The sequence below is a fragment of the Pipra filicauda genome, unplaced genomic scaffold (genome assembly GCF_003945595.2).
Source record: "Pipra filicauda isolate LSUMZ 115617 unplaced genomic scaffold, ASM394559v2 scaffold148_size1903560_pilon, whole genome shotgun sequence".
In the NCBI taxonomy this organism is placed as follows: Eukaryota; Metazoa; Chordata; class Aves; order Passeriformes; family Pipridae; genus Pipra; species Pipra filicauda.
Window position 1 is genome coordinate 1,071,581 of NW_024103973.1, and position 20,603 is coordinate 1,092,183.

The 20,603-nt window shown below is 41.5% G+C and overlaps 1 protein-coding gene across 1 annotated transcript in view; it reads left to right on the forward strand.

Moving 5' to 3' along the window:
- Positions 1-20,603, forward strand: part of PTPRG (protein tyrosine phosphatase receptor type G) — a 399,599-nt gene that overhangs the window by 338,678 nt on the left and 40,318 nt on the right. Inside the window, exon 14 of the mRNA XM_027722958.2 lies at positions 18,361-18,452. Coding sequence (XP_027578759.1) covers positions 18,361-18,452 — 92 coding nt within the window. The remainder of the gene's footprint in view (positions 1-18,360; positions 18,453-20,603) is intronic.

Consider the following 20,603-nt stretch of genomic DNA (forward strand, 5'->3'; position numbering starts at 1 on the left):
CTTCATGATAGGAAAGACAATAAAGTAGTGACCTATAGAATTTTCCATCACTTCTAGGTTCCAAAACAAAGTTAAGCAGCTCCAGTCAGAAGCACCACAGGAGTCTGATCCTGCACAGGAGCTTCCAGGCCTGTTCTCCACAGCTCTGTGGGGGGAGTTTTAAAGGACACATGTAAGTGTAGGAAAAGAGGAGAGATGGTGCAGTGTGATAAATTGTCCTGTAAATCACCGGCTAGAGCCTGAAAAAGCATTTGAAAGACACAGTTTAAATGCATCATGTTTAAAGTGGATAATGTGAAGCTGATAAAAGAGCACGTCTAAGATTTGGGGGGAGGAGCAAGGGAGGGTGCTAGCTTTGGAGAGAGTGAAAGGAAGATAGAACTGGGCAGGAAAGAAACTGCAAAGGCAGCTTGCAGAGGACAACTGTGTCAGGAGACCCACAGGTTGGTGGAAAAAAAATCTGTTTGGAGTTTTGTTCCATCTGTTCTCCTACAGCAGGGAGCCTAAAAGTAGGGAAGAGTTAAGAGTACAACAGTGATTTGCAGTTTAAAAACAAAACAGAGGAGATGGGGTTGGTGTAGCTGCAGTTTGTTGCCCCCATTGCATGTTAGCTAAGGCACCATCCAAACTGCTCCTGTCAGTATTGCCCCGTTGGCAGCAGTGAATGCCACTCTGAGGCAAAGATCCTTTGAGCAAACACCCAGGGTGGCTGAATCAAGACATCCCTGGAGAGACTGGATGTATTTTCAAGCACAGGAGATAGAGAGTGGTGATTGTTTGAAGAACCAAAATTTCACAGTTGTGAAACCACCCATCTCAGCGCTGGCAATCCTGGTGCCTGCTGGATTGTGATTATTTTAACAGTGCCTTTAAATGAGAACTCTTACTCTAAAAGTGTTTGTAGCATGTGGGTCAGTTGTGTAAACATCTTTCTGCAGGCACTTTTATGGATGTGGCCATTGAACTCAGTGGGAGCCCAGATCACCTTTATTTTAAAAGATAATGTCAAGCATGCAATCATGAGCCAAACAACAGGAGAATACGTGCTTCAGGTGTGGAAGACTAGAATTCAAAATATCATCTTGGTGACCTTGAAAACTCCCAAAACCAAAAAGTACACGTTTTATTTTTAGTTTGTTAAAAGACATGTCCCATAGGAGCTGAGACGTCGGTGCTGTGCTTTACCCACAGGCCCACCCCTAAGGAGGTGGAGTTTGCGCAAAAGTATCAGGCAGCAAGTTGGAAAACTGCTGTTGACACCTCTCATCCCTACTTCGTTTAGTGGTGTAGCCAAATTTTCCCAGCATTTACAGAAATACTTTCTTCTACAGAGAGAGCAGAGGAGAACAGGCAAGGGCAGCTGAGGTCAGGCAAGGAGGGATCTGCAGCACGGCTGCAATTGATCTTTGTGTTTCGTTTTTGTGGAACTAATTAAATGGATTAATTGCAGACATATTTTTTCTGTAAATGCCTTCCCCAGTGCTGGTGTAATGGTGAGATCTGGAAAAAAAAAAAGCAACATTTTATCTGTGCAGTTACTGGATTAAAGGTAGTGGTTTTTAATTCATAAGTTTGAATAAGTTTTAAATATGAAAATATTCTAATTAAGCTCCACTAAGAACAGGTTGGTAGGTGCTGAGAAATAGTGTGCTATGAGGAGTGTGGCTTTTTTCATAACTACAGTGGTAGAGGATGCCAGGCTGGAGGATACCACTGGCTTCTCGTAATCATCTATTAATTGTTTTGTAAGCTACTGTACAGGAAACTTGTATACAACTTTAAAATTTTTGAGCTCTGACTTTTAAAGCTCTGAGAGGTATTTTAAAAGATAAGCAAATTTCACAAATGCCTTTTGTGAAATTAAATCACTTTACAAAAGAAAAAAAGACTCTTTCTTAAGAAAATGGATGCATTCTTTTTCTGTTCCCCTTCTCAGTTCAAAGAAACAGTTTGTTTACTTGTTGTCATTTGATCTGTTGCTAGTTTATGTTTTCTATTGATCTGTTGCTAGTTAATATATTTTCTAATATCCTTAGTATGTAAGAGTATGTGTTAAAGTGTATGCAGGTATCTCTGGAGTAGTTTCGCTCTCATAAGTTGATAGGTTCAGAGCTAGAGGAATGTCTCGGACAAACTGAATGAAATATCCTATAATACAACTAGATGTACCCTGAGGGAACAGTATACCTCTGCTGTGAAACTGTGAATTAACCACAGCAACCAGATAAATTATATTTTTTCTCTCTCCTTGTAACCATAAAATATAGCTATTGAAGGGCCCTGTGCTGTCCTAAGTCCCACAGCAGCATTTGGACTAACATTAGCACCAGCTATTTCACAGCAGGATGTGGTCTGAGTGTAAAATTATAGGGTAAGAATATTAAATCAATTCAGCAATCTTAACTGCTTGGATAAATACTGGGAATCTGCAGACTAGTAAAACAATAGCAAACAGGGGTGGACTTCATTTTACTGTCCTTAAAACCCGTGCAATTTAGGAAAAACCTACACACAGCAATGCACAGCGCTGGTTGTGCTGCTGTTACAAATGTTGCAAGTATGTGAATTCATTCGGTTTGTTGTAGAACACTGAGTTTGTTAGTTTAAAAGCAAACAGTTCCTCTATTGCTATGAACAGCATGTGTTTTACTCTACTGACTTACAGGTTAAAATCCATCTGAGTTCTAACTTTTAAGCTGAAACAGGCATAGGCAGCATGCCTGGGTCTTGATCGGTGGGTTGTTTCGTGTTTTGGAAATCCCATCTTTTCCAAAATAGAACAAAACTTTTTTAAATGTCCTACAAATTGACTTTTATAATGTAATAGAAATAAGCCCAATTTGAATTTTTTAAAGTATTGTTAATGTTTAAAAAGAAAAAAGAGAGATAATAAATCAAAACATTTCTCACTAATGACAAATGTTCTATTCCCTGGAGGCTCAAATTTGTTTTATGTTTTCTTTCTGATCAAGTTATCGAGTTAAATGGATGGATTCCCACACAGTGATTCACTCTCCAAAACCACTTTTTAACCACCATCAGAAGGTTTCCAATGAGTGCTGGTAAAATTCCTCACATTTTGTAGCAGCATGAGTTTATCCCTCTCACCCTCGTGTTAAGGACATTTTAAGCTGTTATGGATGGAGGCAAGTTCTGTCATACTGCAGGTTGGACTTGAGGCTGGGATGGTGAATCCCTGTGAATGGGGGTTTCTCCAAGTCATGTGTAAAGGGATGTCTTTCCTTTTGCATAGGCATGAGGCTGATGATCCAGGGGCTCCTCAGTGTTGGCAAATCCCTCACTAGTAGTGACTGGAGATAGGAAATGGAGTTTTCCCCTGATGGTGGATATTTGGTGTAAATGTGGGGTTTGAATGGGAGTGAGAGCACAGCCCTCTGCAAAGCAGGGAGAGGGATGGCATCTCCTGAACCCCTTGCTGGAAGTTCCCAGTGAATGTTAGGAAGAGGCAGTCCTCATACCTTCCATATTATTTTAATTTTGTTTTGCTTTTTAATAAAAGCTCAGGACATAAATGTACCAGAACGGTTAGTCTCCTCCCAGTCATACAGCTCCTTATTTTTGAAGCATTCAGCTGCTATTTCAATCAGGGAGTAAATGAGTTGGCTTTGCAGAGTCGGAAAAGCAAACTGCAAATGCTGGTTTTGTCAGTTAAGGCTGAGTCTGGACTTCTTATCCACAGAACCAACATTTACACAACAGGAAAAAAAGATTCTCCTGGCTCTGATGTCATTACAGGCTTCATACTCATTTGAATGAACTGATTTTTCACCACCTTCCTTGCTGTTATAGGTAGAAACAAGCCTTTTAACTTAGAAGGGCTTTTCCTGCAATCTGTTTATTCTTCAGCAAGCTTTTCTGTAGGCTTTGCATGACAGAAGTTGAAATCATGTTTTCTGCTAATACGTGGTCTCCCTATAACTACACAATTGTCCTCTGCCCTTGCTGTCTAATTTTGGGGACCAGGAAGGGGAAGGCAGAGAATGATTAACAGCCTATTGAGCATCAAGGACATTTACTTGGTTTACATCTGTCAGAGTAACTGTGGACGTGTTTGTGATATTGAAGAATGTATAAACTTTATATTTATCAACAATAATTCCTTATTAGAAAAAAACCTAATCTTAATTAATAATTAAATCACACCATTTGCATGCACAAATCACCATAGTTTGACTTGGGTGCTATTTAATACTGAATCTATCTAGGCAAAGCAATTTCATATCTGTGGAGATCAATCCTAAAGAATAAAAAAGATGAAAAGATTTTTAAAACAATTTGAGCTAAGAAGGTATTATCTTTTTTTTTTCCTGAGACTATGGAATTAAAATTTCTGCTTTCTAAAGGAAAATATTGTCATTAGGAAATTTGCAAATGGAAATTAGCCCGTGTCGGTCTTCATTTTTATTTATGTCATTAAATGCAGTCTTTAATTAGCATATATATTATTCATGTTTCAATATAATCCATTTTATAAGTCCAAGTTCAAATATAAAAATCAAAATGGGCTTGATGCACCCTATTGTTCACATGCAAAGCAGTTAACATAGATGTAAAGATATGAGGTGAATTGAAACATTCATATTTCATAAGGATGCAGTCTACATTTTCTGAAATTATGGCTTGAACTCTTATTTTTAACTTTTTCTCATTTGCATACATATTAGTCCCTGTTTAAATGATGTGTTAATTCTATTCATTAGACTTCAGTGAATGTTACTCTCCTGATAATCAAGCACAGGTCCCTGGGAAAGCAAATTATGGACTTCTGTGTTGCAAACTCCATTGTAAATGTGACATTTATCACTGCAAAGCCAACTCCTGTGGAGCACTTGGCTGCAGTCAGGAGGGCAGAAGCCTTTTTCTTCTGCTTATGGTAATGATTGTCACCTGTGAATAAGGAGCTGGCACCAGCTCCCTGATGGCTCTTCAGAAATGGTTGGGCACTTTACAACTGCTTCACAGTCTTGATGGTAAAAATACCAGTTCAGCTCTTTGGGGGAGAAAGAATAATTTGACTCAGGTCCTCACACAAACAGCTTTAAGAAAATGGATGATCAGGAATCTTCTGTTCCATGTAACCCAGTAGTGGAGACAAGGATGGGGAACCTACGTGGGCTCTGCAGCTCTCTGGAGTGTATTTGGCTGTCAGAGCAGGAGCCTGTAGGCTTGGTGTTGCTGCCTTCCAGATATTCCTGTGCTTCAAGTTCTGCAAGGAGGGTAGCCCTGAAAGCAAAAGCACAAAGGTTGCAGCGGTGTAACCTTTCTCTGGTTTTCTGAGCCAGACGCTGTAGCAAATGTGGGAACAATCTGTGGGAAGAAGAGGGGCAGCAAACAGTATTGGAGTTGGGGGTCTGCTGTTGCATAGTGATTTGCCAGGCTGTGTCAATTCATCTCTTTAATTCTAGGTGTAAAAGCATTGTTATCCCAGTGGTAAACTCGAGGTGATATGTTCAAAAGGTTTTATGTTGATAGGGTGAGCCCTGAGTGGTGCCACACAGGGAGTTCCCATGTGTGCTCTGATTAGTAAAAAGTTATTGGGAAGAAGAAAGATTTTATATGGCATCTCTGTGAGGAAAGGCTTGACAGTTTAGGTTCTATCTGGTTTTTTGCAGAGCCTGGACCTTTACAAAAGCAGCACTGATGTACAGTAGGGAATCAGTTTAGCTCCTTGTGGTAGCAGAAGGTTAGAGTTCAACATTCCCTGTTTTTGTTAGCCACAGAGCTACATGGAACAAGTTCCCTGTTGTATAGTTTAAAGCTATAGGTGGAGACCACTACTACCTGTTGTCCCTGCAGCTTAGTTTTATTTGAGGTGCACAGAATAAGAGAGCAGAAGAGAAGGAATCACTGCATTTGATAGACATTGTCAGCAGCTGCTTCGTCTCACCATGTCTGAATGTGTAATCTCGCTCTTGGGAGCATTCTGCATGAGAAGCAGCTGGACACTGCTGAGCAGAGAAGAAATGCTCCCATTTCATGAGCTTTGGAGATAACCCAAGCTGCAGCTGGGCCCATGGGGAAATAAAAAGTCTGTGTTTTAGTCAGACTGTGATTGTGGTGAGTGGCAGTGCTGTCTATAGCATCTGAGCTTGCTCTTTCCCTAGCAATGCTTCCTGGTACTGAAGGTTTGCAAGAGAATCCCTGAGCTTTACATCAGCTTTTTTTGAAACACTTAAACCATCTTCAGCCCACTGCTCCATCACTCTGTGAACAGTGACCATGGGGTCCAGTGGGGCTTCTGCACTCTCAAGCTGGGACAGGCTGTGCTAATTCCGTGTGTGATGAGCACAGAGAATCATGCTGAGGAGAAGGGGCTTTAAACTAACCTTAGCCCAGGGCTTAAGGTTATCCACAGTTCTCAGTTTTCTGGTTTTGGTTTGGTTTGGGTTTTTTTATAAGCCTGGAAAGTAGGCAGCTCAGCTAATGGGGAGATTAGGCATGGGATGAACATTTCCGTTCTATTCCTTCTTCCAGCATTTTTTTCCCTTGGTGTACCAGATACAGCAACTGCCCATCCCAGAGAGAGATGTATTGGCAACCTCACACCTCATTTTGTTCTGGTGACTGGATTAACTCTGACATTGTCATTGTTCTCTAACAACTTTTTTGTATTTACTGAGCTTTCTGCAAAAGAGGAATTAAATTCATATGGGTTGGGTGTTTTCTGTTACAGCCATGTTCTGTTTTGACCTTCCTGGCTTCACATATTTTCCCCTTTTAAAGTTACTAGCTGTGTCTGAGGTCTTAACATCAGTGGGCTATTTTGTGGAAATGAATATTAATGAGATGGCTGCTGATAGCACTGTATGGGTAGAAACAAATGCTTTTATAATAAATGGAATTTAATATTAATTGAGTGGTTTGGAGTTAAAGCAGAATATAAAGTGACAAGCTCATGGCACAGCAAACTGCCCTTTGCAGGAATCCAATTAGAAGAGTGAGCAGCAAATTCTAAGAAAACTTGCTATAATCACATGGGGGCAATACAAGAGTGGAGCATAATTTGGAGCCTGGGACCTGTCCCCTTGAACGTCTCATAATTTCCATGAATCAACATTTAGTTACTATGTGGTGCCAAGTCCGCATTATTCAGCTTTTTCCTGGCAATGCTGCATCCCATTGCTCCAGTCAAACCAGAGGGAGACAGTATGTTTTGCAATAAAAGGGCACATCAATTAAATGCACTGTGTTCTGCTACACGTCTATTGGAGAAAAGTGACTCATTTGTTAGCCTGATGAAATTACTTTGCATTGAAAATCTTGTGCTGATGTTACAGGGTTTTGCCTGATCACTTGAAGCTGTTACCTTTGCCATTTCCTCAATGAGAATATCAAGATTTGTTCCCTTTCCAAATTGCAATGTTTGTTCATGACTTGGAAAAATAGATGATTTGCTGAGATGTGCTGTAGATAAATAGTTGCATCCTGCCTCGAGTAACCAAGTGCAGTTGTCACAGATATATCTTGTGTATAACAAGTGATGTAAAGTATGCATTGGGTTTGAATTGTTCAAAAATAATTTCTCTAAATATTATGTATTGTTTTCATCTGGCAGATGGAGTTGCAGAAGCTGCCATAACAAGTTTGTTTGTTGCATTTCAGACAACCTGGATATTGTGTGAAATTAGCTCAGAAAGCCTCTAAAAGGAGGGCACAGGATGTAAAGTGAGGGTGTAGGAGTGATAGCTGGGGCAGTGCTTCCAGGCTGATGGAGAAGCATGTGGAAAAAAAAAAAAAAAAACAACAAGGAGCAAGTCAATTTATCCATTCTGTCAAAATGGCTACGATCAGCCAGGAGGCAAATGAATAAACGGATCAACAAGTATTTCACACTTGTGTGTTCTCGACAGGAAATCACAGATCTGAAACCAAATGTCTGGGACAAAACTACCAGAAATAGTGGCAAAATACTCTGCTGTTTAGTCTGCCTTTTAAACATTTTTAGCTCACAAAACTCCCTGAATTAAAGCACTAGAATAAAACAAGAACTTGTTACTACCGTTCCCAGCTATGAGCAGAGATGAAAATATTTTGGGTGGGCTTGACAGCAGGACTTTAGTCCCCACTGGAATCTCCCCTTGCCTGCACACCTGGACGTGGTGATGGCTGCTGTCTTTCCTCCTGCCAAGCTCACAGTCTGATTGCTGCACTGATGGCAGCCAAAGCAGCACCACAGATCGCATCAGAGCAGGGAAATGAAATGCACGAATACAGCAGGAGGAAAATGGATGTGACTTGCCAGAGGTGTCAGGGCTGAACAGTTCACTCAGGAGATCTACGTTCCTCGAGGACAGCGTGTGTGCCTGTGCAGCCACGTACCTTCATGAGCTTCAAGGAAAGGAAATGCAGAGCCAAGAGCGTGTGTTTAATTACGTGTCTCCTTCTGAGCAAGTGTCTGCTGGATGCAGGCACGTTTCTTCATACTTTAGGAGGCATTCATGTGTTCTTCCTAAGATGTGAACTGCAGTTCTTGTGGGCTTTTTTTCTCTCCTTTTCCCCAGTTCCACATTTATCATTTATAACCTACACTGAAAGGTTATAAAGAGCTTAATAAAAGGTAGATTAAAGCTTTAGAAGTAGATCAAATAAAGAGAACGGTCCATAAATAGAAAATATATTAAACTGTATCTGGTGTTAAGGGCTCTAATAATTAACGTGGGTTGACTGAATTTCTCTCGTTTTGCTTATCTGCAATGAACTTTTATATCAAAATGTTCTGCTCCTGTGATTAGCAGCTGTTTCCACACACTGATTAAAACAACAGGAAAGCAAAGTTTTTTTACCTGAGTGCATACTTACTGAAAAAGAGTTTGTCATGAGGATGAAAGCAGTCTTTAGTTTTCTGTTTCTAATTTTCAAAATAATTTCAACTGATTTTTTAAAAGCAAAATCTCTTCTATGTCTGTTACTTTATGATTTTTCAGTTCTTGACTCTTTTATATAATTGGGAGCCTGCTAATAGACATTGTGGTAATTTTTTTGATATGCCTCATACTTCGAATCCTTTTTGTGTAAGAAATGTGTATTTCCTTGGCACTAAAATTCAAGAAGCTTTGAATGGGTTATGGGCGTGAAACTTCAAAGTGTCCTTTTTTAATAAATATTTTGAAAAAGGAACTCTTCCTCACTTCATTTCACGCACTGTCAGGATCATCCCTCTAGTCTCCTCTGCCTCATGGTGTGGTGGATTCTACCTCCATTACTTGCTTATAACTCTAGATTTTTTCTTATGGCTTATTTGGTCTGTGGAGATGGTAGTTTAAAACATATGTTGTTTTTATTTTCTGTCCTTCTTTATTATGCCTGTGTATGCTTAATGCTGCTGTCTGCTTTTTTGGTATTAATAAGATTTTTCTTGTAGTTTAATTATCTCGGGATTTGTTTATATTGTTGTTGTTGATGCTATTTGTTTTTTAGAAACATTCTCACAGAAAATACAGCAGTTTAATGCAACTGCTACTGGAAGGGTCCCACTGATGCGGGGGCTTTTTATTGTAATACATTAATTGCCGTGGGTCTGTGGTGTCTGGTGAAGAGAGCCCAGTGGATTTGTTCACACCACACTGACTGCTCGACTTAACCAGAGCCCCACTTCGGCAAATACAGCTTACTTCTCTGCAGCACAGCTCTGTTAGTGCAGAGCAGTGCAGAGCTGTGCCCAGGGTAGTTATCCCAGCAGAAAAGGAGTGCCTGCACATCTCCTGGCATCTGACTCGGGGATTTTTCCAGAGCTAGTTGGGGTTGTGTTCCACATACCGCAGCAGAATACACAACGTGGTATTTCTCAGTGGTTTGGTTCAGTGGATGGCAGTTTATTGTCCCCACAGTTGTGTTTCCTTGTCACATTTGTTAACCTTTGAATGCAAGAAACTCATTAAAGCAATTCCTCCGACACACATACTCCAGGCTTCCCCAGAGCTCTCGAGTCAGTACCAGATTAGCAGCAGTGACAGCAAGAAGCAAATCTCCAAATGGGTTGATTGATAGCGAGATTAATGATCCTCAAGACTTCTGTCCAGGTTTATTATTTGGCGGCTTACAAATCTTTGCTTTCAGGGAAATGGGTGGGGAGGAAGGACCAGCTGGCTGCCACCCGGTCTGTCTGTATTAGCGTGATGAGGTGATGTACGCAGCCCTGTCAGAGCACTAGCATTAAGTAGTGTGTTTTCAGTGTTCTCATTATCTACCAGGTACTAAATGATTTGCTTCTCTGCTCTTGGCACCAGCTGCTCATTTCTTTTCCTTTGTGCTGTGCTTCCAGAGATGTAATGCCATTTCTAATTGTGTTTTAAACAGAGTTAGCAGAGAGACCACATAGCTATTTCTTGTTGAAATGGCCAATGAAAAATGCCCACCCTCTAAATACACAGTGATTAAGAAAGAAAGGAAATAATCACACTTTTAATATTTTATCTTGGCCCCAAATAAGGTAAACATGAATTACATCCAGCAGTGTTGGGAAATCTTCCTAGTTCTCCCATGCAGCTTTAGTCCAGGTGCATGTGGACATGTGTGTTGAGAAAGATGGAGCTTCCCATTGAGTATTTCATTACATTTAACAAACTGTCATTTCTGCCTGAAGATGGCAGGACCATTAAAACAGAGGAAAAAACTGTGTCTAAATTTTTAGCAGATTTTTGTGTTAATCTTAGATCCTAGGCTGCAGCTGGAGATACCTAAAACGTCTGTCAATTCAACATCCTGATGATTTGGAGGATTGAAAGAATATTTTTGCAAAGGAAAGAGCAGAGCTCTTCCATTTTGAGAGTAATTAGGTGGGAGTAATTAGGGACATTCAGGTGAATATTCCAAAGAGAGACTGCTGTCTCTCTGTTTATGCTATCCCCTCCTAGGCTGGATCATCTCTGTTTTGATTTTCCTATAACACTATTTCCAATCCAGATGAATTACACTTTGTGTTTAAAATTACCTGTATTTTAACCTCCCAGTGTGCCACCCTGTTTTTATTCTTTCCTTTCCTAAGATACATCATGCCAAAGGGAGTTCATGTCCTGAAATGATAATATCGAGTATGCCCAATTTTGAGTTCTTGGATGTGCTAGTAAAGGCTCCTCTCTAGTAAGAGGCAATCTTCATTGATTGCTGTAGCTCTTGTGATTACAGGACAACTCTTCACCTGCTTAAATCCAGCTACCTCCTGTGAGAAAGTTTTAAGGTTCCTTTTTAATATTACATGATGGTTGGGGCATTGAAAGTACACATTTTATAGAAACTGCCTAAGGTATTATTTGATTGGAAAAGGCATATCTTTGTTTTCCTCTGTGATTTTCTAGCCTTTGTTATGAATGTTGCATTACATAAATAGTTGGCTTAGGGAGAAGAAAATTAATACGTCAGGCTTCCCTTTGGTTTTTAAAACTGTACCTAATTTTTAAACCATTTTAAGATACCTCCTATAGGTTTGTCTACCCCATTTTTGTCTGAAGACATTGAAGTTTGGAGTAGTAATGCATATAACCAGGGAGCTTGTTCTCTTGCAGTAGAAAATACTGATGAGTAAACTCATTCAGTCATCTGTAAAATTGCTGAGTGTATCCAAGACAGCTGTTGTGAGTATTGATTAAAGCAGGAGGGGAAGGTCTGGTGCCTCTAGACCTGTCAGAGGTCACCAGGAGAGTAATTAGCTATCAAGTGTCACAGGGCTAAGTGTCATCACAAATAAGGTTTCACCATCACCTTCACTGTTCTCCAGGAACAGTGAAGATGGGACAAGGAAGTGTAGAAAATGTTTGTGCTAAGTTTAACTAAGACTTATCCACTTATGATTCGCAATTAAAGAGCTTTCTAAGTGTATTTCTGCACTGGCCACCTGAGAGCTCTCTGGTCTCACAGCTGATGAAGGGGGAGGACTTGAAGGCAGCTCATCTGGGGCTATGTTGTAATTTCTTAACTGTTTAATTATTTGAATACCCTTCTAAAAATTATGATGACTTGTATAATGCCTGAGTTCAATACCATATGTGATGTAAATGGGTGTCTGGGCTCTGGTGCAGGATAGGATCTCAAAGGATCGAGGGAAGAGGATTTTTAATTTTATGGAGAGCTGTGTAGTCAGCTGGCAAATTTAGGCCATAAATATTAAATTAGCTATCATTCTGTGTGAGAAATCCCTAGTCTTGTTTGCAGATTAGTTTTTCAGATGAACAGTTTTACTAGTGGTGTGTTCTTCAGCACAAATACTGTCCCAAAGTTCTGTCCACGTTCTTTTTTTTCCCATCAGCCTTTCCCCAGTTTTTTTCCTGTCCTTGTTTCCCTATAATACTGCAGGATATGTGGTTGGACTGGTGATTAGCGTTTGGAACCTTTTGTGGAACTCTGTGGTTGTGCGACAACTCACTGATGTGAAAAAACACTTCTCCTTACCCAGAGGAAGTCCCCTGAAAGGGACACTCTACTTTTCACCATTCTGTCCAGGAAAAGATGCCAAGGACTTGGCATGCCATGCACTTCTGAAACCTACCCATGTACCATGTAGACCTCTCCAGTTACCTTATCTGTGTGATGCTTAACGCTACTCAAGAATGTTAAAGGCAGAAATTGCTTTGTAGGGAGAAGGTGAATCACCTTCAGGAGGGATCTGCAGGAAAATCAGCATTATCGTAGGGAAATTTTGCTCCTTTTTAAGCTTTCCTTTATTCTCCTGGGTTTTATGCAATCCTGCCTTGTATATCCTCCAGTAGCTCCAGTTCAGTCAGCATTCACTGCCTTACAGCTCCAGCATGGCAGAGGTTCTTTTGTAACTTGGCTTTTGAATTCTGATCATTAAGTGTTAAGACTTGGGAAAGAAAATAATTGTAGAAAATTGGGGCAATATAAGCCATTTTCTGGCCCAAAAAAAGAGTAGATGCAGATGCCCCTCTGATACAATGAATGTAATATCACAGCTCCATGCTGGTCACTTATTCATATTCATAAGATCAGCTTTTTTCGTGTGGTTTTCTCTCCTCTTTTTCTTCTTAACGCTTGAGTCAGTTTTATTGCTCATAAAAATCAGTGACTGATGACCCCAGCTAGAGCAGTGCAGACTGCAGACAGCTGTTGTCCAGGCTCCCATCCACTGCTCTGCTGGTGACATGGTCATGATTTGCAGCACTTCTGTTGTTCCATAGTCTGTGCTCTTTTCTGAGGAGTCATTGCCAATTCTGACAGTGACAAATGCTTGCCAAGGAATAGTGAAGCTAGTTTAAAGTGCAGAGCCATGTGTTACTAGTACACTTGACTGCATACATACTTTGTTTTTGGTGCCAGCAGAAACCAATCTTAATTGTGTCTCCTGGAAAACATGCAAAACAGTTCAAGGAGAATCTGAAGCAGCTTTTGTTCTATTGAAAGTGAGAATGAATGTACAGAGGTAGTAAAAGGGGATCATTTCCTGTCTTTGCATCTTTGTTTGGGAGTTACTTGCAGACACTCTGTGATGGAGGAGCATGGTGAATGAATGCCTGTATCCAGGTTGCATTTGATAAAGACTAAGCCATGTCCTGTCCAGCCTACTTTAAAGATCTCTTACGGATTCGATTTTGCCTGTTCTCCCCACAGCTAAGGACTGTGTGTGTAAGTTGGGTGGCTTCAGGGACTGCTGGTCTCTTTGTTAATAAATGTACATTCTGCAGAGGTTCTGTCTGTGGGAGGCTGTTTCTGGAGGAAGGGTACCTGAAGGACAAGGTTTGCCCTGCTCTGACAGTAGTGAATAGGCCTCCAGGACCCTTTCAAGCCATCTGCCCCTGAATTGGTCATGCTTTAGAAGGTAATGACCCAAGAAGAGAGTAGTTGCAAGAAACCCAGAGCCTAGAACTCCTAGATGCTCTTACAGAAATAAAGTAGTATAAATCTGGCTGGCCTTGAAGAGGGAATACACACTGCTCCAGCCAACATAAACACCTGGAAGAAGGAGAAGGTCTGTAGTGAACGAGGAGCAATGAATGGGCTGGTCACTTCAGCATGTGAAGCAGGGCATGGCTCTTGGGTGTCCCCAGAACATGAAGCATTCCCCCTTGATTTTTCCTCTGTTCAGCCACTGCCCTGGTGGTTCCAGCTGGCCACTGCAGAGGTGGCCACTTGCCCTTCTGCAATAATCCCTTGCTCCTCCTCTCCCAGCCTCAGCTGCTCTGGAGCACTGTGGATCCCACGCCTGTCATTGCAGATCAGGGGATGTTGCCTGCACTAGACCCAGTATGGAGGAGTAAAGGCCAGACACTGCCCTCGGAGCAATTCCCAGCGCTCCCATCGACTGTGGTGTGCTGTGTGTTTCTATTGGAGGCAGTACTAACTAAACACTGAGGAACTGTCTTCTACACGAAAGTAAAATGCTTCCATGCTTTCAGGCCACTATGTGATCTAGTTCTCCCTTTTGATTTTAGAGGAGTATAAAGAAGAAACTGCTTGAGCTTTAGTAACTAATAACCAAGGGAAACCTAGTTTGAGTGTCAAAAATCTCACAAGGCATCTCTACTTCAGATTAGGAAGGTAATCTGGTATTTTGCTCAGCAGAGATGGAACAAGCTAATCAAGACCATCTCTTGGCATATTTTTGTGCTTTCATCTTGGTAACAAGGTGCTGCTGCTCTGGACTTTACATCCTGTTAGTTTGCATCAGTAACTCACGGCGAGTATCTCTGCAAAAGGATTCTGGGCAGAGGATGCTCTCCCTCACATTGTCTTTGCGTTCCAACCCCTGCCTCTCCTCCTTCTCTGGGGAGATGCTAATCTCGCAGTGTTTTACTTTCTGCATTTGGGTCCATATGTGACAACCGTGTGTCTGATCACCACAATCTCGCACAGTTATTGTACCCCAGGGAAAGGGAGCCAAAAAAACATATGGGGCTAGAGAAAACGGTGTGCCTCACTGCTCGCAGGCATATTTCAGAGACAACAGACTCTTTGGTATTTCACAGAAAAGATGTGCGCTCCCCAGAGTCTTTTGGAAGTGAAATCAAGGTTGTGATTTTCTTTTCCTCAACCAGTGCTGCAGAAATACAATAATTATTCTAAAATCAGTGCTTCAGTTTTTAAGATTTTAATAATCATTTATGTCATGAAAAATCCTAGTTGTGCATTCACTAAGGACTGCTTCTATTAGGAAAAAAAATCTGGTACTTTTTTCTGCTGACTGAGCAAGTGGGCACACAGGTGCAAACACCTGCCCACGTGTACACACTGGGGTTAAAAGTTACGGGCTGAAGTGCTCATGTGAAAACAGATGTAGATTCGCACCTTGTCTAGCCCTGCATCCACTCCCCCCTCTCTCCTAGGCTGTGTCTCCAGTGGCTCGAAACAAGCAATTTCCTACTCTGATACTTTCCTTTATCCAGCCCTCCTGATATACACACTTAGATTTACTGCAGCCTCTTGTAGCCTTAGCAACTGCTGCCACTTAAGGTTTGTATCTGGAGGGAAAGGTAATGGGTAGGGGAAATGCCAAGGGATAGAAAGGAGCATCCTAAACTGGGGGAGGAGGAAGATACTGAATTGTCTGAAATGCCTCTCAGTAGCCTTGATACCAGATACCAGTATTTATTACTACACATCAGACATGAGTTTGCAAAAGCTCTTCTTAGGCCCTGATGTTTCCTCATTTAGGAAAAATGGACATTATCCAAACTGGAGTCATCTGCCTGGCACCCTGAGATTTGTGCTCCCTCCTGGTGCTGCACAGAGGAAAGATGCAAGAGTAGGAAACAGACCCAATAAGCAGAACTTGCTGGAAAATTGATCCAGCCAATTCATTAAATCTGCAAAAGGTCCTTTAAAGCTTGATCCACTTCATCCTGCTCTCAAGTTTGAGCCTGTATGGTCCCAGAGACATGGGAGGAGTCACCGGGACAGGGATGAGATGGCCTGTGTGTAGTGATCTCACCTGGAGAGGCTAAACTTGGAATACGTACAGCAATTACGAGCAAGTGGGGGAAAAACAGTTTGAGAAGCATGTCTTCACCTAATGTGCCAGTATCCACTATTGTGAAGTAATGAACATGCTGCATTATGTAGGTATTTACATCAGATGAGAGTGTATTTTAGTGTGATGTTTGTGACTTGAGAAAACCTTTAGTCAAATTCCATTGTGACTGCCTTTGCAAAACAGCTACAGAAAGTCTTCCAGGACTAAAACACAGAATTTTTAATGACATTAATGATTGTAGCAAACTTTACTATGTGAAATATTCATTTAACACATTGTTCTTCCAACATTGTGCTCAGCAGTTGCACTGGGCTGGGTATTCAGCTATCGCCATCGTGGGCCTTAAAATACCACCCAATGAGATTATCTGACACATGTTTCGAGGCTATTAAAAAAAAACCATCTTATGGCTGTGTATAAAACCATAATGCCAGCCTATCAGAGCCTCTCAGAGTATAAAATAACAAATTAACAGAAAATAATTGCTTTTCTTCAGTATCATCAGCTTTAAAAACGTCCTGTAAATCCCTGTGTAAAGGTCTGGGTTTTTATCAAACACCTTTTTAAGGCCTTCATTACCAGGAGAAGCCATTCAAGGATTTCTGTAGTATTGACTCAAGGGAAAGAGCCCCAAATACATCAAAATCAGGAACATTTTGCCTGTTTCATATTCATAGTTTCTTCTTTATGTGTGACTGATTTATTCTGCTGTGTGCCCCCAGGGTGTGCATTGTCCAAAATAAAGGCTGCCAAAAAAAAAATGAGAACAGAGCAAGTGACGGGGTGGGGGGAGTTCAACTGAGGTTTTTAAATGCTGTGAGACTATTGCACATCTTGTATCCTCATGTGTGACTTCACCTTATGGTGTTTCTTAAGAAAAGAATATGTGAGTCTGTTTAGTGAGTATACTCACTAAATAAATAACTTCAGCACAATGCAAGACATCATGCCTGAAAATAGAAAGCTGCTCCCAGACATTGACTCCATGCTGTGAAATCCACTCTCTCCTGCTTCTGTATTGTCTTAAGTTGTACTTGTGCTGCCATAGCTTGTGCTTGTGTTATAAAGCTCTGTGCCTGTGCAGTAGAAAGTACAAATGCATGGAAAGCAAAGACCTGGGATTATTTTAGGCTCTGGTTTCACCGAAGAGATGATTTGGTTTTCAGTGCCATTCCCCCCCACCATCCCCAGCATGTATGGATGCTGGAAACAAAGGGAGCACAAATTACTTTGACAAAGTCTGCGGAGCCGGCTCTGCCGATGGGCTCTCTATGGAGAGCACAATGCCCGAGTTGCAGAGCCCCAGACTGCAAGGCAGGAACTCAGAAGCCACTACGTGCAAATATGTTTGAGCAAGGGAACCAGCAACTTTGCAAAAGCACAGCTCACCAGGCCTCCTGCAAACTTTGCCCAGGTGTTGAGGAGCAGCTGAAGGGTGGCAATGAGGGGGATCTTTCTGAAATGGGAAGCTATTGTTTAGCACCCGACAGATGAGAGCAGACCCTTCTCCTGCCCACAATAGCTGCTCACACCAAGCAAGACTCATTAAATATTCAGTTCCAGCCTCAAGCAGCTCATTAAGTCAGCAATGAGCAGTGACGCTGGTGTTGGAAAACCCTGCCTCAGTTAACATCACCATGCAGAGTGTCCCTGGATCTCTTGATGTTATTCTGCTCAGTACCTTTTCTGTGATGACCAGCTTGTGCTCTCTGCTTTGCATTAAATACAGGTAAAAATGAGTCAGGTGGATTTAAGTTCTGCTCTTCCTTATAGGCCTTTTCAGAGATGAGTCCTTGGGCCCAAGCTAAGTGTCTATTGCATTTTTCAGGAGAAGCATATGTAATACAAGTTTTCAGGAGGAGGGTTATATGGCTTTAGTGTTACAAATAAAAAACCTTAATGTTTGAAGAATAACTTTCATAGCAGAGCATCATGATATGAAGCAGTTAAGGATGCTGTATTACTGTCTGCTGGCTGTTACACAGCAGAAACTTTTACAGTAAGTGTATTTTCCCTGGAAATGCGAGTGTCTCAGGTAGATTTGGGCTTGAACTGTTTGCTGAATATGTTTTTTGTGTGCAGTTTCTTTCTGAATGATGTATTTGAAACCTGTTTTGCAGCCAGTAACTTTTATGAGTATAATTCATATTCTATAGTGCTTAGCAATAATATATAGAGGCATTTATGATTGGTGGATGTCAGATGTCAATGAATTAGAGCACACCAGAATCTGGAATTAGGATTGTAATTGTAGAAAATGCACGTATGTTTTCATGCATCAATGTTTTGAAACTATAACATCTGAAAGTATGGAACAGAAATGGAGAAGCAGAACACGTACAAAAGTTTTTGTCTGTTTTTTTTCAGAGGCAGTTTTTCACACCCTGGGTGTTTTTTTCTTTTTCTTTTTCCTTTAACAGAAAGTGTTTCCAGACTGCTCATTTCTATGTGGAGGACAGCAGTTCCCCCCGTGTGGTCCCCAATGAAAGTATTCCCATTATACCTATTCCAGGTAAGACGGGCTTAATCTCCTGTGTTTGTACTACTTGAAGTCTGTTTTAATTACACAAAGAAGAGAAGGTTATGCTTGTGATAATTCATGGGGTTTTGGTAGAAATTTTTTGTATCGGTGCTGCTTCATTTAATTTAATGTGCTTTGCAGTGGGGCTCTCAGTGCCAATGCTGTATTTTTCCACAGGCACCTCTCCCATGTTGTTTTAATAGAAATTTCAGAATAACCTTTGTAAAATGTCAAAAACATGAGTAACGCTTCTTAAAAACACCAAGGCATTGCATCCAGGGTGAAACCAGCTGCTCTGTCAGGGCAGGTTGTGGAGGAGGGATATGCAGCTCCACTGCTCTCTCGAGACTGTGGCCCTTGCTCCCACTTTCAGTGTATGCAGAGGTGGTGTCTGGGGGTCTCAGGGAGGACAGCGAGACACAGGGATGAGCAAACAATCTCAAGGAAAGTCCAAAGCCATCTGTTAATTTGGTATTAATCAAGTTACCAAAGGTCAAATTCTCCTCTCAGCTAGACTGAGAATGAAGCTGGAAGCAGAGTTTAGTGCTATTCTCTCTTCACGAGGCATTTCCCCTGGGAATTATTAAGTGCAGGATGCAGCTGCCTTGAAGCTGTGATGACAGAGAGCAGCTTGGTGTTACTGTGGCCTTTGCAGCCAGTGCCTTGTTCGATGATGGTCAGTCTCACGTGCAAAATTAAGATACCCAAAATGTTGTACTGACCTCAGTCTGTCAAAGGCTCATACTTGTTGCTGGAAAGTGTTTTAAGTTTCCTTGTCATATTCTGTAATTTGTGTCATTGGTCTGGGGTTCAATCTGCAGTTAAATAGGTTCATTTTGCCAAAAAACATTCAGAGACTTTTCTGAGACATTGAAGAAATGTGCCTCCTAGAAAAGTGAAAGAGTACAGTTATATTTTCCTTGGTTTTATTCAGTAGATGTGTGACTTATTTCTAGAAAGAGTCTTTCAAAGTACCCATGGGAACTAGTATGAAAGGTCAGCTATTACATTCCTACAGAAAGCAGTTTGCCTTGCAGTCTGTGGTGTGCCACTGAAAATGAAGAGAACAAGCTCTCGTCTCCTCTCCTTTATGTGGCAGACTAAAATTTATGTCCTGGCCACCTCCCATCCTTAGCAAGAGGGCACCCTTCTTACTCTCCTTTAGGGTAACAGAAGGTGACAGGTTTTGGTCTTAGAGCACCTGCAGTGAGTTTTCACAAAAGTACTTAAATAGCTGGAGAACTCCATTCTTTCTATGGTGAAACCAAGAGGAACAACTCCCTGTTGGGGCTGCCTGTGGCAGTCAGTGTAATGGTCCCACCATGCCTGCTCTCGTGTGATGCCTCCTTGGAGCTTGTGGGGAAGCAGGGGGGGCCAAGCTGGGCTCTGTGCAGAGAACAGTGTCAAAACCCAGGAGATTATAAACACAAGGCACTGGGAGGAGGGAAGTTCTCCCCTCAGAGAGAAGCCTCTTTGGCCAACACAGAGTATTTGTGCTGTAACTGAGACAAGTTTTTCTTAGATAAATGAATCAGCAGAAAGCTCCATCTTCTCCTGCTGCAGTGTGTGTTGTTGAGACAGTGGTTCTTCCCTGCTGCACAGAGATATTTTGATGGTCAGTCCATTAAGATTGGAGTGCATTCATATGAATTTTAAGAAGTAGTTCCATTAAAACTGTGCAGATAGCAGGGACTGTAAGGCCAGCACATGCACCAGGGCTTCTCCATCAGCTGTTCTGGCACATAAAACCAGGTGACTGGGCACGGAACAGTGCCTTTTTGGGACATCTTCCTGTGACTAGAGCAAGCGAAGTTGTTGACCACAGCAGCTCTGGGACTGACATGATGGTGGTGTCACTGCAGTGCACTCTGTGGTCTGCTCAGACTTGGTAATGCTAAGAAAGAGCTGCTCACCCCTGATAAGGGGCACTACATGTTAAGGCACCCCCTGAGCAAGTGCTGCAGGACACCTTGTGAAGCTTTGTTGTTAAAAAAACTGCAAGGATTGCTGATGAGCTCTAAGGCACATCAAGAACTGGGCCCTAGAAAGAAGTTTAATCTAATTGTATGCAAAGGTGAATCCAATCCTCGAATTCCCAGTCTAATGACAACATTTTTGTGGATATAGTGGTCATACAGACAC